This window comes from Callithrix jacchus, chromosome 9, assembly GCF_049354715.1.
Source record: "Callithrix jacchus isolate 240 chromosome 9, calJac240_pri, whole genome shotgun sequence".
Classification (NCBI taxonomy): Eukaryota; Metazoa; Chordata; class Mammalia; order Primates; family Cebidae; genus Callithrix; species Callithrix jacchus.
Genome location: NC_133510.1, coordinates 109,252,462 through 109,271,700, shown reverse-complemented (window position 1 = coordinate 109,271,700; position 19,239 = coordinate 109,252,462). Strand labels below are relative to the sequence as shown.

The 19,239-nt window shown below is 38.3% G+C and overlaps 1 protein-coding gene across 7 annotated transcripts in view; it reads right to left on the bottom strand.

Annotated features, from left to right (window-relative positions):
* POLR3B (RNA polymerase III subunit B) overlaps positions 1-19,239 on the bottom strand; it is a 144,209-nt gene that overhangs the window by 98,684 nt on the left and 26,286 nt on the right. For 5 of the 7 annotated variants that reach the window (XM_002752939.7, XM_017976339.4, XM_035258511.3 and 2 more), the window contains 2 exons: positions 8,094-8,216; positions 1,424-1,543 (listed from right to left, as the gene is read on the bottom strand). In XM_002752939.7, coding sequence (XP_002752985.2) covers positions 1,424-1,543; positions 8,094-8,216 — 243 coding nt within the window. Of the gene's footprint in view, positions 1-1,423; positions 1,544-8,093; positions 8,217-8,309; positions 8,387-19,239 lie in introns of all 7 variants that reach the window. The other 2 variants (XM_078337180.1, XM_078337182.1) reach the window with 1 other exon arrangement.

The following is a 19,239-nucleotide window of genomic DNA, read 5'->3' as shown; positions in this document are numbered from 1 at the left end:
ATAGAACTTTATGTATATTATATATCTGAATCATCACAGAAACCCTGCGAGAAAGTGGAATTACTTTTATCATACAAAGAGAAAACTGAAGCTCAGAAAAGTTCAGATTTGCCCAAAGTTAATCAGGTAGGATGTAAGAAACCAGAATTTGAACAATTACATCTCAGGCTCCAAAAGCTCTTTTCGTTTCTACTATCATTTTTGCTATTATAAGTTTTGGACTCGTTCCAATCATCCAAAAGAGCTTAAAATTCAGTTCAGACCCAGCTTTAACATTCAGAATTTTCTAAGTCTTTGGATTAAATCAAGGACGTGCACAAATGGTAGCCAAGGGGCAGAATGAGAGACCTGTATTATTCAGATTAAAGGTGTTTTAAATAAAGGAAAGTCCGATCTGAATGCGTTCAGGTGGTTACTCTTGACTTCCACAGATCCCTTGATCTTCCAGTATTTTACAGTCAGCCCCTGAAGGTAGTGTTTGCAACCCTTGAATTAGATTATTCATGGATGGAACACATGGTAACTCCTTACAAACCAGACTATTTAGTTAACAAGATAATCTAGCAAATAATAATTCTATAACTTAGTAAGAGAAGCATATACATTAAGTGGGAAGAAAATTGAGGGCTGCTTCTTGCTAATATCACGCATGCCCATATGGCTGATCTCCATTTAATAATAATAAAAAATAAATATTATATACTAGTTCAAGGGTCAGAAGATACGTTCTAGCCCTTACTCTTAGTGCTAACTAGCTGGGTGATAATGCAAATCATCTAAGCATGTTTGGATCAGGGAATCTTCACAGTAAGTGAAGGAAGTTGGATAATGTAAACTTTAAAATTCAAAGTCTAGAAGATGAACTCATCCAGTAAGCATTTTTAAAACTATCTGATGTGGTGATGGTTGTACAATAATGTGAATGTACTTAAGTCCAGAAAATTGTACACTTAAAACAGTAAACTTTATGTTATACATATTTTACCATTAAGCATATTTTACCATACAATAAGCATATTTTATATAAGCATATTTTACCATACAATAAAAAAATGTATGGGCAAGGCATGTACGCTTATTTTCATTCACTTAAAAAACATGTAAGACACCATCTCTGTCCTTCAAAACCATGAAATCTAGTAGCAGTACTAATTTATGTATGAATATAAAAATAACAATAATTTAAGACTGAAAGAGTAACCACAAGAGAGTAAACATGATGATGGCGATACAGTTAACATTCTCTGAGTATCAATAAACTGCAGATAATGGAATATTATTTCTGGTGGGGCAGTACCATCCTCCTTAGAATTTCCTCTTGAGGAATTAGACTTTACATGAGGGAAACTCTTATCACCGTTCTTTAACAGGAATGCACAGATGCCACAGTCATTATTCACAGCAACAAAGGTGTATAACTCACTGGGACATGGGTCAGAATGGTGGAAGCCAGAAGCTCTCTTGCTTCTTCTATCTTGGTTTTCTTTGGTCCACCTCCCCACATCCTTTGTCTTCTCACTTTGTTCCCTATATATTTTAATGCCTATAAAAAACAGATTATAATAATGTTTGAATGACATCATTGGATTTAGTAAGCACCAAACCATATATACACTACAAGCAAAAGAGATAAAGACCCTGGTTATAGAGAAAGCTGTACTGGGTCTAGCTGAAAATCAACATTTATCATAAGTCAATGATAAAATAGCATAGCACACTGTCTAATACACTGATTCCCTTTTTATTTTTTGTTTTCTTACTAAAAAATTGATACATTGTCACTGTAGGAAATTTAGAAAATACAGACACAAGTAAAATGTGTGTGTGTGTGTGTGTGTATGTGTGTGTGTGTAGACATATAGCAGCCAAATTTTCACCCAGAGAAAATTTATAGTAGTACTTTTTCCCTCTCAAAAATGAATCATATCATGTAAGACCTCTACACTGAAAGCTACAAAAAACAGTGCTAGGAGAAAACAAAACATAAATAAATTGAGGGTCATGACATGTTCATCAATTGGATGATTCAATGGTATTAAAAGTGGCTTAATGTTAAAATTCTCTCCAAACTGACCAACACATTCATAATTGTTAATTATACCCTTAGCAGGCTTAAAAAGCAAAAACTGATTAATTCTAAAATTCTAGATTCTAAAATTTACATGGAAATGCAAAGGACCTGTAGTTGCTGAAAAAATACTGAAAGAAAAAAGTTGGAATACTATATTACCTGATTTTAACTATAAAGCTACAGTAATCAAAAGTGTGATACTGGCATAAGGATAGACAAATAAATCAATGAAAGAGAATAAAAAGTTTAAAAATAAATATATACTAACTGGTCAGTTGACTTTTGATGAAAGTTCCATAGCAATTCAATGAGGAAAAAAAAGTCTCAACAAATGGTGTCGAAACAAGTATTCATAAAGTAAAAAATTCATCTTGACCCCCTACCTCACGACAAATATAAAAATTAGATTAAGATGAATTTTAGACCTCACTATAAAAATTATTAATAAAACTATAAAGCTTCAAGAAGAAAACATTGACGAATATAGTCCTGATCTTGGGGTAGGCAAGATTTCTTTAAACAGAACACAAAGAACAATAAATATAAAAAACAAACAAATAAAAAACACCTCCTGATAATTTTTTTTTCAAAATTAAAAGATAGAATTAAGAAAACAAATAGGGAAGCAATGGACTGGGAGGAAATATATAAAGCTAACACGGAAGTTACATCCAGCATTTGTTTTTAAAAAGACTCTGAAACTCAATAGTAAAAAGACAACCCACTAAGGAAAATGGAAATTTGGCTCACACTCCACAGAGAAGAAAACACAAATGGCCAATAAACACATAAGCAAGAGTTCAACATCATTTGTTATCATAGAAATGAAAACTAAAACCACAATGAGATACCACTATACACCCATTAGAGTGGCTGAAATTTAAAAAACTGACAACACCAGATATTACGAGGACATGAAGCAATCAGAACTTTCTATCAGGCTGGATGCAGTGGCTCAGGCATATAATCCCAGTACTTTGGGAGGCTGAGGTGGGCAGATCACCTAAGAACGGAGTTCAAGACTAGCCTGGCCAACATGGTGAAACCTCGTCTCTACTAAACACACAAAAAGATTAGCCAGGTGTGGTGGCACACACCTGTAGTCCCAGTCACTTAGGAGGCTGAGACAGGAGAATTGTTTGAACCCGGGAAGCAGAGGTTGCAATGAGCCGAGATCATGCCATTGCACTCCAGCCTGGGTGACATAGTGAGACTCTGTCACAAAAAAAAAAAAAAAAAGGACTCTCATATACTGCTGGTAGAAATGCAAAATAGTACAATCATTTTGGAACAAGTATATATAAAAGTTACATACATATCTGCTCTCTGATTCAGCAATTCTATTCTTAGGTGCTCATCCATGAGAAATGAAACATGTCCACACATCCACACAAAGATTTGTTTATACGGTCTTATTCATAATTGCTAAAGACTGAAAAAAACACCAAGTGTCTATCAATAGGAAAACAGATAAACTGTGGGATATTCATACAATGAAATACTATTCAGGAATAAAAAGAAATGAACTACATGGATGACTGACATAAAAAGGAATGAAAAGGAACAACTTGGATGAATCTGACAATAAGCTCAGCAAAAGAAGCTAAACACAAAAGAGTATATATGGCCTAATTTCATATATAAAGCTCTAAAACAGGCAAAACTAATCTATGGTGCAAAAATCACTAATCTATGGTGCCTACTTCCATATATAAAGTTCTATAATAGGCAAAACTAACCTATGGTGCAAAAATCAGAGAAGTGAAGAAAAAAATCAGAGGGTAAAGGTAAAGACTGACTAGGAAGAGGCATGAGGGAATTTTGTGGGATAAAGAAATATTCTATATCTTATAAAGTCACACAATTAAGATTTATACATTTTAGTGTACATAAATTTACTTAAAATAACCAAGACAACTTCTGAAGGTAGGCATTGAATACATGAGCATTTATAACACTATTCTATGTACTTTGTATAGGTTGAAATTTTTCCTAATTAATACTGTTTAAAGAGCAGTATGTCGTTCTCATTATTTTGGAACAATGTACTCTTTTTTTATGTCTTTTGAGACAGGGTTTCACTCTGCTGTCCAGGCTGGAGTTCAGTGTGTGATGCCAGTTCACTGCAGCCTCGACTTCCTGGGCTCAGGCAATCCTCCCACCTCACTCACCCTCCCAAGTAGCAGAACTGCAGACACAGGCCACCATGCCCAGCTAACTAAAAACAACAACAAAAACCTTTGGTAGAGATAGGGTCTCACTATGTTGCCTAGACTGGTCTCAAACTCCTGACCTCAAGTCATCCTCCTGCCTCGGCCTCCCAAAATGGCAAGATAACAGGCATGAGCCACCTTGCCTATCCAAGAATGAACTTAAAAAAAAAACAAAACAGACTTTCAGTTTAACAGAAGAAAAGGCTGGGATCTTTGATTCTTTATCTTGGAATTCCTGCCCAATTACCTGCTTGGGAAATTCCTTTTTCATACTTCAAAACCTAGATCAGGTATCACTTCTTTGAAGCCTTCTTCGAAGGCTTTCCTAACCCCACTCCTCTTTCTCTGCAATTTTAATTCCATATGCATTCAGAATTTCGTACTTTCATTCATGTTCACATCATATTATATGTTTTAATGATCTATTTACATATATGTTCCTCCTACTAGATTTTGTGGGTGGGAATTCTGTCTTTTTCTTTGACTTTCAATGACTAGCAGTGTTTGAAATTGAATGAAACTCTGTCCCCATGATAAGATTTGGACTTCAAATCTAAATATTTCCCATTAAAAGGCCATTAGAGTGTAAGATAAACTTAAGACCCTGAAAACACCTGCTGCAGTGAACTAGTATTAAGTAGTAACTAAGTAACTGAAGAAAGCAGGTCAGCTGGCAGGAACCATAAGTAGACAGGCAGTTCAGCAGTTCAGCTTTCCCTAAACCGAGCTGTCCTCAATAAATTTTGGCCTTCTAGTTTCCTTGTGAAAAAGGCTAAGATTCTTCACTTCTTTGAGGGAGAAATAGAGGAACGCAGGTGAGCAGGGTATCCCTTGTGATGCATGGGCCAAGATGACATGCCTGGTGCCTCCTATCCCCTGCTAAAGCTAATACTTTCTTCTCTACTAGAGCCCAAGGCAATGATGACATAAAACATACATTACCAACACAGAAAGAAGGCTCCAGGAAGAGAAGAAATGTGAGAGAGACTACAAAGGGAGGTATTAAAAACAAAAAAACAAAACCCCACAGATTTTTTTTTTTTGAAATGGAGTCTTGCTCTGTCACCCAGGCTAGAGCACAGCGGCATGATCTTGGCTTATTGCAACCTCCACCTCCTGAGTTCAAGTGATTCTCCTGCCTCAGCCTCCCAAGTACCTGGGACTACAAGTGCCCACCACCACACCCGGCTAATTTTTGTATTTTTAGTAGAGGCAGGGTTTCACCATGTTGGCCAGGCTGGGTCTTGAACTCTTGACCTCAAATGATCCACCCACCTCAGCCTCCCAAAGTGCTGGGAATATAGGCATAAGCTACCATGCCTGGCCAAAAAAACAAAACCCCACAGGTTTTAAGCAATCCATTAAAGTGCCACACCTTCCAAAGTTCTATTATATAAAATAGAGTGTGATATTGTTTGGATCTACGTCTCCACCAAATCTTATGTCAAATTGTAGTCTCCAGTGTTGGAGGCGGGGCCTGGTGGATGGTGGCTGAATCACAGGGATAATTTCTCATGACTGGTTTAGCACCATCCCCTTGGTGCTGTTCTCTTGCAGTGAGTTTTCTCGATCAGGTTGTTTAAAACTGTGTGGCACCAACCCACCTCGTACTCTCTTGCTCTCGCTCCCACCATATGAGACGCCTTGCCCCACCTTTGCCTTCTGCCATGATTGGGAGCTTCTTGAGGCCTCCCCAGAAGCAGAGGACACTATGGTTCCTATACAGGCTGCAAAACCATGAGCCAATTACACCTCTTTTCTTTATAAATTACCCAGTCTCAGGTATTTGTTTTTTTGAGACAAAGTCTCATTCTGTCGTGCAGGCTGGGGTGGCATAATCACGGCTCACTGCAGCCCTGACCTCTCAGGCTCAAGTGATCCTCCTGCCTCAGCCTCCCAAGTAGCAGGGACCACAGGTGCATGCCACCACCCCTGGCTAATTTATTTTTATTGCTTGTAGAGATGGGGGTCTTACCATGTTGTCCAAGCTGGTCAGGTATTTCTTTATAGCAATGTGAGAACAGACTAATACAAAGTGTACTACTTACTACAGTTTCATTTAGGAGAGTGTAGAATATTCATGTTTTCATGACTGATAATATATGTTCTACATACCAACTATTTTGGATTACTTGCATCTCTATATCCTTTTGTTAGCATCAATAGCTAACATGTGCCTTAATCCAGCATACAGAGTACACACACTTTGAAAGTCACACTTCCCTTTTGAGGAAAAGGAACTTTGTCTTGCTTATGTTAACTTCCCTCCATCTTTTCACTAACCTGATTTAATTCAGTTCACTGAAATTTTCTGTCAGAACCTATTTAACAGAAATAAATGAATCATTTTTCAACCTACAGTTTGGGTCTTGCTCAAACAGCTTTACAATGTTAGGGTTATTTGATGATGTTTAAAATAAAATGCATAATAATAATGGATTTCATTGAAGCCACTGGGGAACCATTAAGGTAAACTGCTTTTGTAGAGCACTACACAGCTTTAAAGAATAGGTTGTCTCCCAAAATGAAACCAATCATTACTGTTGGCAGGGTAGATTCTGCATTTTCTGCTTCCTGGATATTTCTTAATGTTTTCTCTTCATGTTCTTGGAACCCTTGGACAATGTGACTTTAGTGTACAACAAAGATTCATGCCTACCAAATATTTCATTTTTGATAAAGGCTAAAAATAGAATCTCCTAAATACAAACCATCCTTCCTGGTGCTGCCTGCCCTCTAAGTGCAGTCATCTATTAATTAACTATAAAAAAAGAGGAAGGCAGTGATAAGAATAACCCTCACTGATTTTGCTTTGGAATTACATATACTGACCTATTTCAATCTTCTAAAATATCTGGTGTAGTCTACAAAAATATCAATACTGATTTGATTTCAGAATACATACTAACATATATAAGTGGGGAATGCTTTCTCTACAAGCATCCTGGGTGAAGAGAAAAAAGCAGCCTGGAGTTTACATATGTCATACGTAACCCACAAAATAGACAATGTACATGTGGATAGATAAGAAATGACTATTGTGGTTCTATAATAGAAAATTCCCACCTCCTAGGATGGCTATGAGGGATGTTACCTTTGATTTATACTTAGGAAAGCATTTGCAAATATGGGACTAAAATCCTAAGTGTGGCTGCTGGGGCTCCCTCCATGTGGGAAGGGAAGTATAATTATTTTTATTATGTTATGTCTGTGTGTGTGTGTATTTCTCAATCTTCATCTTTGAATCTTGTCCTAAAATTCCCAGGGTCCAACCAGGACTGCCTGAGCAGGTCCACGAAGGCTCTGCAGTGGTAAAAGGGACTACTCCTGGGTTTTCCTTGCTGTCTAAAGCAGCACTGGGAATTCAGGAAAAGAAATCCACATACAGCTGGATGCCTAAAGCAACTAAAGTAGGGAATAAAAAAAGATATTAAAGAATGCATGTGCACACACACATATGTACACACACACACACACCCATGTACACAAGAGTTGCCGTAGTTTAAAAAAATATAGTATCATTCAGGCAAATAAGGAAAAAAAATAGTACTTTCTATTATATCAAAACAAACACCTCTTGGCCATATATCCCCATTCTAAGTTAGGCACCATAGGCTCCTAATTTGTCTGGGCAAACTCCGTCCTCCAATCCCTACAAAAGTGAGTTAAAGAAACTTCACTCCTCTCATCTCCCCAATACCTTTCCCAAATCTATGAGCCCAAAGCCATCAATCCGATGAGCTTTATCAATGAGTGGCATCAAGTTTCTAATTCCATTTCATAGCTAAGGGCAACATGAAAAGACACACCTGCATCTGTGTGAAAATCTGAGCTTTCTGGCACTCTTCCAGACTGGGCCCAAATGCAGCCATCACGTGCTCCTCAGTTCCAATCATCTGCACAATTTCCTGGTCACTCTCAACACCCATGGCCTAGGAAGGAAAGAAAAGATAGAAAGAGTGTTGGCTTTGTGTTAACTCACTGACATTTGCTTATGCTAATTTGGCATTGTTTGTGGGTATTACTTCTAAGCAAAAGCTAGCTCTTCTCTCAGAAACGGTGCCATCTGGCATTGGCAGCCTTGCCCAAACTGCAGAAGAACCTGAAACAGAAATTTTGATTAGAAAGTGGAAAACAAACATTCTCAAACATTTTTTGCATGTGTACTATCTGCTAAAATTTTTAAATACATTTAAGAGTTTCATCACGAAAAAAGGAGGTTAGGAGGTACAGTAAAGACAACTGGTCATAACTACAAAGGCAAACTGCAAAGAAAAACAACCAAAAGGCAGTGAATCTGAAAAGACGCATTGCTGAAAATAAGCAGAACGCCAATTAGTCTTGCCATAAAATTAATTTTTCTGAGAACTGTCTAATCACTCATATTTAGGCTAAAAGAGTTTTTCCTAAAACATGTTTTACCTCACTATTCCAGAGATATCAAACTATACTTCATGCAGGTTTTAAAAGAGACTTTTAAAAAGCAGAAACACAAGGGCTGCACAGTGGCTCACGCCTGTAATCCTAGCACTATTGGAAGCTGAGCCGGGTGGATCACCTGAGGTCAGGAGTTCGAGAACAGCCTGGCCAACGTGGTGAAATCTCATCTCTACTAAAAATACAAAAATTAGCCAGACATGTTGGCGCATGCCTGTAATCCCAGCTACTCAGGAGGCTGAGGCAGGAGAATTGCTTGAACCCTATGGGGGTGGGTTGCAATGAGCTGATACTGCACCATTGTACTCCAGCCTGGGCAACAAGAGCAAAACTCTGTCTCAAAAAAAAAAAAAGTAGGAACACACTTAAGAGGCTTCAGAAACCCACTTAAGTGTTTCAAGGTGGCAGCAGCAACACAGGTCTTTGTAGATTCCATATGGTATTAGGGCTCACTTCTTCACACGTTTGCCTGGAATTCTGCCATATCAAGGAACACAGCATCATATCACTAAATCTCTCTTGGAAGAGTAATAGCCTGCTTCTTAGTAGCAAGGGGAAAAGTTATGTTTGCATTAAAATTCTTCCTTCAGCTGTAGAGAAGACGGAATCAGAGGATAATTGTGTAGTTAGTGTTGATGCCCTAATTCTCAGTTCTCCACACAAAAGAGAAAGGAAGGGAAAATTAAATCCCAAGTTCTAATGCAGAACATCAAGGACACTATTCTGAGTACAACAGAAGGGCATCTATCTAAAAGTCAAGAGATCTGAGGTGTTCATCCTAATATAATACCAACAACAGACACAGGCATTACAGCTATTACTGTCATGCAACCTCTTTGCCTCTATTTTCTCATTTGCATAAATGAAAAACCAGATCCCTTCCAGCTCAAAATTCTATGACTCTACATTCTACATTTGACCTTCAGTGGTCTGCATTCTATAAATCTGATTTGGATACTTTAGGATCAGGTGTAAACTTATAGAAAGTTTTGAAGATTTGGGGGGAAGCTGAATAGATGCCATGTCCCTTTTTAGACCAACTGCGGTGGTTTTAAAAATCTTCACAGATTCTTTGATACCCCCTTCAAAAGGTGGAGACTAATTCCCCACCCCAAGTGTAGGCTAAGCTCAATGCCTCATTTCTGCAGCAAAAATGTGGAGGTGGCATGTATGATTACTTTGAAGGCTTGGTCATAAAAGGCACTATAGCTGCCTGCGTGCTCTGTCTTGCAATGTCTCTCTCGGAGAAGATAGCTGCCATGTCATGAAAACATGCAAGCTGTCTGTGACAAGGTCCAGTGATGAGAAACTATGTCCTCTTATCAACAGCCAGTGAGGACCTGCCCTTTTCTGTTAACTGCCATGTGGGTGAGTTATCCTGGAAGTAGATCCTCCAGCCTGCTTCAGTTCAGCCTTCAGATAACTGCAGCCCTGGCTGGTATCTTCTCTTTTTTCCTCTTTGAAGAAGGGATCTTGCTTATGTTGCTCCAGCTGAAGGCAGTGGGCATTCACAGAAGCAATCATAGTGCTCTATAGCCTCAGGCTCCTGGGCTTAAGTGGTCCTCCTGCCTCAGCATCCTGAGTAACTGGGACTACAGGCACATGCCACTACGTTCAGCTTGCGGCTGACATCCTGACTCATGAAAGACCCTTAGACAGAATCACCCAGCCAAGCAAGTATTAAATTCCCAACTAACAGAAGCTGTGCTATAATTTCTTACATGGCACAGATAACTAATATACCAACGTTTGGAAGTAAATTCACTATCTAAATTTAAAACAATTTGTTTAAATGGACAACTTGTTTTGCTCCAATTTTTTTTGTTGTTGTTTAGCAAACAAGTTCTCAGGATGCAAACCCTTTTTCTACAGCTTTTGAAGTCTTTTTTTTAAACCTCCAATTTAATATGGCACATTTATTCAAATGGATACTAGAAATAACTCCACTATTTAAAAATTACACAATATCATTAAAACACTTATACTTTCATGGATTAAAAGATAACAGTCCCAAAAAAAACTATCAGTTCTAATTTTTAAACAAACGAAACAAGATTATTCTCAGCTCAAGCACACTGAGTTGCATTTACTTTGGTGGGACGGCATATACGCAAAACTATCTACACTTTCTCTTTGGTCTGCAAGTAGCCAGTCACAAATATTAGAACAGAATTCTCTTCTGTGGTATTTAAATAATGTAGGTTAAGTATCCCTAATCTGAAAATCCAAAATCTGAAACCTTAAAAAAAAAGTTGTGGGGAAGGAGGAGGAGGTTTTTTTTTTTTTTTTTTTTTTTTTTGAGACAAATTCTTGCTTTGCCACCCAGGCTGGAGTGCTGTAGTGGAATCTTGGCGCAATGCAACGTAACCTCTGCCTCCTGGGTTCAAGTGATTCTCTTACCTCAGTCTCCCAAGTAACTGGGACTATAGGCACCTGCCACCATGTCCAACTAATTATTCTATTTTTTTAGTACAGATGGAGTTTTACTATGTCGACCAGGCTGGACTCAAACTCCTGGCTGCAAGTGATCTGTCCACCTTAGTACCCCAAAGTGCTGGGATTACAGGCATAAGCCACCGTGCCCGGCCAATTTTTTCTAAGTGACAGGGTCTCACTGTATTGTCCAGGCTGGGGTGCAGCGGCCATTCAGAGTCACAGCTGCAGTGCACTATAGCCTCAAACTCTTGGGCTCAAGCAATCTTCCTACCTTACCCTCTAAAGTAGCTGGCACTGAAGGCACACACCACCATGACCAGCTTCCAAAATCTGAAACTTTTTGAGTAAAGACATAACACTCAGAGGAAATACTCATTGGAGCATTTCAGATTTTGGATTTCTGGATTTGAGATGCTCAACCATAAGGATAAAGATAATGCCAATATTCCAAAAGTTTAAAAAAACTCTGAAATCCTAAACACTTCTGATCCCAAGCATTTTATATAAGAGATGCTCAACCTGTAATGAAAAGGCCTTTCCTCATTTGATGTACAGATTGCCACTTCAAGTTGTCCTAATGCTGAATCTAAGTGGTAATTTCATAACTGCATAAAATTCTCAAATGTCCTAACAGAGATCTAAACAGACTGCTAAGGCCCTCCAAATATTTCTAAGCTATGAAGCAAAGATATGCCAAGCACATGGTAAATGACACCATATGTGCAGAAAGCATGATTACTGCCAAAGCTTTGCTCTAAAAGGACTAAACTCTTCCTATATCAAGTCACTAAATGCAGGAGCAATAATTCAGTCAAGTTATCATCAAAGCGCACCAGCTGTAAAGACCGAACTGACTTTATGACTATTTAGCCTTCAGTTGTCACAGCTACAAATAAATGACACATTGCTATGGAAACAACAGCAAAATGTTCAACCATTTTACTTTAAAGACATAATTTAGACATCTGAAAACTGGCTTTATATGGACTCTTTGTACTCCTAATATCTGAAATCATTTCTCCTAACTAATAAGTCAAAAGTAAATGCTATATAATAACCTTATGAAAAAGCAGCAGAGATAATACATTTCAACAGGTCACCTACACTCTAGCAATCAGCAATACCACTGAACAAAAATAAGGGGAGGTGTACTATAAAAGTGACATGAGGTCTTTTTAGATATCCACAAAGTGTCTTTTAAAGACAGAAAGAATACTAATGAGCAGAAGAGACTGACACACACTAATGGTGATAGGTTGAAATATATTGTGTGAAGGTGGGAAAGGGAATAACTTCTTAAAGTATCTAATATTCAGAAATCTCTAATTTTGCTTTAAAGTAGACTAATCCCAGTGCTTTGGGAGGCTGAGGCAGACAGACCACAGGGTCAGAAGATGGGGACCATCCTGGCCAACATGGTGAAACCCCATCTCTACTAAAAAAATTAGCTGGGGCAGGGCGCGGTGGCTCAAGCCTGTAATCCCAGCACTTTGGGAGGCCAGTGGATCATGAGGTCAAGAGATCGAGACCATCCTGGTCAACACTGTGAAACCCCGTCTCTACTAAAAATACAAAGGATTAGCTGGACATGGTGGCGCATGCCTGTAATCCCAGCTACTCGGGAGGCTGAGGCAGGAGCATTGCCTGAATCCAGGAGGCGGAGGTTGCGGTGAGCCGAGATCACACCATTGCACTCCAGCCTGGGTAACAAGAGCGAAACTCCGTCTCAAAAAAAAAAAAAAATTAGCTGGGTGTGGTGGTACATACCTGCAATCCCAGCTACTCGGGAGGCTGAGGCAGGAGAATAACTTGAACCAGAGAGTCAGAGGTTGCAGTGAGCCCAGATTGTGCCACTACACCCCAGCCAGGCAACAGAGAAAGACCCCATCTCAAAAAAAAAAAATAAATAAAGACAAATTTCCATATAAGTTAGTTTCCAGGAAACACTGCCCAGCACCCTTGAAATTTGATCCTCTTTTCCAAAAACACTTTCAAACTACAGAGGCCATCATAAGCGCAGGCTGCATACTTGGAATACAAAATGGAAAGTGGGGAAGATTCATTGGCAGGAGAACCTTTGTAGTGATTCAAGTCCATAAATAAGGCTGATCTATGTCTTAAAAGCTTTCTCCATCATATTCAGACTCAGCATGGAATCTGGAAACCCTGCTGTTCCTGTCACTTTCAGCCAATTGTTGGTTACAATCAACAACCATCAAGTCCTAATGACTGTCAAGGTCTATGTTAGGGCCACACAACACTCAAAGAGAAATGATGTGTCTTTTCTGGTATCCCCGTTTGTTTTCCCAGATTTCTGACCATAAAGAGAACTAAGGAAAGTAAAAGGACACTCCACGGCAACTCTCTTAGGTAAAATTCTCAAAGAGGCTGGAAAATTTGCCCAAAGTCACACAGCTAATAAGTACAGATGCTGGGATTCAACCTAAATCTGTCTGATTCTAAGATATCCAATATGCTATGCCGCCTCCCAGATGGAAAAGTCTAAATAGTGGTTATCAAACAAATTCCCATCAACTTACTAAAACATATCCATTGTGAGAGACCAATAAACGTGACTGTTTATGACCAAAATATTTAGCTCATTTATACAAACTAAAAATTTTAAAATATTTACTGATTAAGTGTAGTGGATACGTTTCAGGAAAATAACGCAACATGTATCAAGTTTAAAAAAAAAAACAAACTTCCACTCTCAGGAATAAAGTCTCACAAAACAATCAGCAATGTGCGCAAACAGGTATCTATAACAGACTTCCTAGGGATAAGAGTAAAACCTGGGGGAAGAAAATGACACCCACACGCCCCACTAGAGGAAGGGTTGAGTAAATTCCACCACATGTATGCAACTTGTACACAATAGTCACTAAAAATAATAATGTAGATTCATAACACGGAAAGCTATTCATATAATGAATTATTAAGTGAAAAAAATAAAAATTTATATGTGTATTACAAAAGCACGAGAAAATGGTCTGGAAAAAGTATATCCAAAAATGCAGATATACTTTTAAGTGGCTTTCTAAATTTAAATAATGCAAGAAATGTTTTTATAATCAGAAAGAGAGAGACGTTTGAGATCACAACTACTGGTTACAGAAATATTCATATTGTTAATTTATAGCCCTATTCTAAAAAGGATTTAGGTCAGCTATGTGCATGTAAGCATACATGTTTATAGATGTGCAATATAAATATTAAACAAACTTGACAGAAGAAACCGTCTTATTAAACTCATCATCTAGCCAAAAAACAATACTTAATATATTTTCTGATTTTAATGTATGCATGAGCCTAGTCTTGCATTTGCCATGAGTGATAGATTATATTCATTATAATTAATTTATAATTTCCGGTAGAAAGAAAGCAGTACTATGCATCTTCAAGTATCTATAAAACTTTCCAAAAAAAAAGTCCTTTGGATTCACGGGAACATACTGCCCTCTGCTGGAAATGTAATTCTACTTTGTTAGATAAAATTTTCTTTTTTTGAGCCGGAGTCTCCCTCTGTCGCCCAGACTGGAGTGCAGTGGTGTGACTTTTGCCTCACTGTAATCTCTGCCTCCTGGGTTCAAGCAATTCTCCTGCCTCAGCCTTCCAACTAGCTGGAATGACAAGTGTGAGCCACCACGCCCAGCTAATTTTTGTATTTTTAGCAGACGGCGTTTCACCCTGTTGACCGGCTGGTCTCAAACTCCTGACCTCAAGTGATCCACCCACCTTGACCTCCCAAAATGCTGGGATTACAGGCATGAGCCACCAGGCCTGGCCCCATTAGATAAAATTTTCTTTATTCATCACTAAGTACATAAAACACTACATTAGGCACTGTGGGATCCCTACAAGAAAATCCAAAATTACTTTTGTGCTTAAAAAATACAAATCTTGAAGAAAGAAAAGAAAAGGTATTTTTCTGGGCCCTCTGATATCATGGTACTGCTACTATGACTATTATCAAAATCATCCTGAAAAGAAAATGGCTCCATCTCATTTATAGAACTCAAACATTAGGCTACAGTAAACATTTTAAAATGTCCTAAAACTTCTTTCACACAATTGTTTTTAGAATATGGATGCTTCCTGAGTTAAAGAACCTGACTTGTCCACATCCATTCGATACTTATGAACCACCAGGGGCTCTCTCCCTAAACCCCAATCACCAGACTGATTTGAGGGCTACTTTCCTTCCCTGACTCCTATACTCTGTAACCTGGTAACAACTTTAACAGTAAAGACTCAATCCCTTCTTTCTTACTCCTGAGGCTTATACCCAAAATGCTTTTCCTTTTTAACCAACTTAGTTAATTCAACCTCAGAGGATTTCTTCCTCTGTTTTCTCTAATTTTGACTCAAAAATTAGTTCTACTATCATAACTATTAAAACTGAATATATAAATTTCTAAAATTATCTGAAGCATCCAGTATCTCCTCAAATTTAGTTGAAATCTCAATTTAGTTGAAATGAGCCCTTCATTTCAACTAAACTGGTTATCAACATTCATTTTATATCTATATATAGTTGGTTATCACTATCCATGGTAGTTATATTCTATAGAGTTGCTGAATTACACCAAATACTGAATAGAGAATACTGAGCCAATGCTTGTAGGAAAAATATAGGGCTAGGTTCCTGTGAGCCTAGAGTCATAACATTTTCCTCAACTGACCAATACAGAACCTTATTTTGTGTGCTTCTTTTAAAAGATATTTAATATATATCATTGATTCATTAACTTTGAAGTCAGCCAACAGCACTATAACTCATGCCTGAACAAAGCTCATCAAGCTTATCTAACACATATTTCTCCAGAAGGCACACCAAAGCCTGTTTGTCCTTTGGAACACCTTGACAGCACTTTAGCATTACACTAGGGGGCCATCTTATACTGCAAATCAACAAAGCACAAAAATACAAAACCCATGGCACTAAACACACTGCAAAAGGGACACTTGTTTACAGCATGAGAGCTGAAACAAGAAGGCAGAGCGTTGCCTTGTTCAATCTCAGCTGGGAATATGTGTGCTGGGTGACTTAAAGTTGTTACCACCCTGTGTCAGTGCATATCTGTGAATAACCACAAAAGTACCACAAGTACTGATTTGGGGGTTATGTATAAATTTTAGCAAGTAAGTGAATTCACAAATAGGGAATTTGCAAATACTGAGGATCAACTATCACATAATGCCAACTATTTTTCTATTTTGCTTGATAATATTACAATTTAACTGTTCACTGAAAGTGTATAGTATTTATGTCTTAGAGCAGGTTGGGCCTATGTAACTACAAGTACGTATCATTTTATCACGCTTTGCTTTATTGGGCTTTAGTAGATATTGTGTTTTTCAATGTAAGGTGTGTCCCTGCTTCCAGATTGACCCTGCTTCAGGCAAATCTATTGGTGTCATTTTTCCAACACCATGTGCTCACTTCATATCTCTGTCACGTTTTGGTAATTCTTGCAATATTTCAAACTTTTTCACTGTTATGGTGACCTGTGATCGGTGATCTTTTTTTTTTTCTTTTCTTTTTTTTTTTTTGAGACAGAGTCTCACTCTTGCCCAGGCTGGATTACAGTGGGGTAATCTCAGATCACCACAACTTTCACCTCCTGGGTTCAAGTGGTTATCCTGTCTCAGCCTCCCAAAGTAGCTAAGATTATAGATGTGTACCACTACACCTGGCTAATTTTTGTATTTTTAGTAGAGATGGGGTTTCACCATGTTGACCAGGCTGGTCTCGAATTCCTGACCTCAAATGATCCCTGCCTCAGCCTCCCAAAGTGCTGGGATTACAAGCATGAGCCACTGCGTCTGGCTGATCAGTGATCTTTGATGTTACTATTGTAACTATTTTGGGGTACCACAAATTGTGCTCATAAGAGATGAAAAATTTAATTCATAAATGTGTATGCTGTGACTTACTCCACCAACCAGCTATTCTCCCATCTCTCTCACTTCTCCTTGAGCCTCCTTATTCCTTGAGAACAACAATAGTGTAATTAAGCCAATTAAATAACCCTAGAATGGCTTCTCAAGTGTGCAAGTAAAAAAAAAAGGGGGGATGCATGTCTGTCACTGTAAATCAAAAGCTAGAAATGATTAAGTTTAGAGAGGAAGGTGTGTCAAAAACTGAGACAGGCCAAAAGCTAGGCCTCTTACACCAATCAACCAAGTTGTGAACACAAAAAAAAAAGTTCTTGAAGGAAATTATTTCAGTTTAACATACAAATGACAAGAAAGTTAAAACAGGCTTATTGCTGATATAGAGAGAGTTTCAATGGTCTGGATAAAAAAGCAAACCAGCTATAATAACATTCCCTTAAGTCAAAGCATAATCCAGAATAAGGGCCTAACTCTGTTCAATTCTATGAAGGCCAAAAGAGGTAAGGAAGGAGCAGAAGAAAACTTGGAAACTAGCAGAGGTTGGTTCATGAGGTTTAAGGAAAGAAGCCATCTCCATAACATAAAAGTACAAGGTGAAGCAGCAAGTGCTGATGGAGAAGCTGCAGCAAGTCATCCAGAAGATCTAGCTAAGATCATTGATGAAGGTGGCTACACTAAACCACAGATTTTCAATGAAGATGAAACAGCCTTCCATTAAAACATGTCATCTAGGACTTTCACAGCTGGAGAAGTCAATGCCTGCTTCAAAGCTTCAAAGGACAGGCTGACTTTCTTGTGAGGGGCTAATGTATCTTATGAAAAAGTTCAAGTCAGTGCTCATTTACCATTCCGAAAATCCTAAGGCCCTTAAGACATATGCTTTATCTACTCTGCCTGTGCTCTACCAATGAAACAACAAAGTCTGGATGACAGCACATCAGTTGACAGTATACTGAATATCTTATGTCTACTGTTGAGACCTACTGCTAAGAAAAAATCCTTTCAAAACATTACTCACTGATAATGAACTCGGTCACCCAGAGTTCTGATGGAGATATGCAAGAAGATTAATGTTGTTTTTGTGCATGCTAACACACCATCCATTCTGCAGCCCATGAATAAAGAAGTAATTTTTAACTTTCAAGACTTATGGCTATTGCTGCCATAGATAGTGATTCCTTTGAATGGATCTGGACAAAGTAAACTGAAAACCTTCTGGAAAGGATTCACTCTTTTCTAGATGCCAGTAAGAATATCTGTGATTCTCCTGAACACAAGAGACACTAATAGTTAGGCAGGAATATCATCATCCCTATTCAGACTGAAAAGGTTACAGAAGATGGATCTTCATCCTTCTACAACCCTTAGAACTAGGGTTCTCTTATAAAAGGAAAGGGGGGAAATATGTCGAGGGTTTGAACCAGAGTGACTCCCTCTTGAAGAGGGTCTGGGTAAAATAAGGCTGAGACCTGCTGGGCTGCATTCTCAGGAGGTTAAGGCATTCTTGGTCACAGGATGAGACAGGAAGTTGGCACAAGATAAAGGTCATAAAACAGATAAATCAGATTGTGGTAAGGAAGCTGGCCCAAATCCACCAAAACCAAGGTGGCAATGAGAGTGACCTCTAGTCATCTGGGAGTCCTCACACTTTTACCAGGGCCATGACAGTTTACAAAAGCCATGGCAACATCAGAAAGTTACCCTATATGGTCTAAAAGGAGGAGAAAACCTCAGTTCTGGGAACTGCCCACTCCTTTCCCAGAAAACTCATGAATAATCCATCCCTTTTTAGCATATAATTAAAAAATAACTATTAAAATGGGCAACCAGTACCCCTTGAGGCTGCTCTGCCTAGGGAATAGCCATTCTGCCATTCTTTTGTTTCTTTACTTTCTTAATAAACTTGCTTTCACCTAAAAAAAAAAAAAAAAAAAAAAGAAAAGAAAAGAATATCTGTATATATGTGACTCATGAGAAGAGGTCAAAATACCAACATTAACAAGAGTTTGAAAGAAGCTGATTTCCATTTGCAAAGACGATTTTGAGGGGTTTAAGACTTCAGTGAAGAAAGTAACTGCAGATGTGGTGGGAATGGCAAGAGAACCAGAAGTAGAAGTAGAGCATAAAGATGTGGCTGAATTGGTATAATCTCATGATATAACTTGAATGGATGAGGAGTTG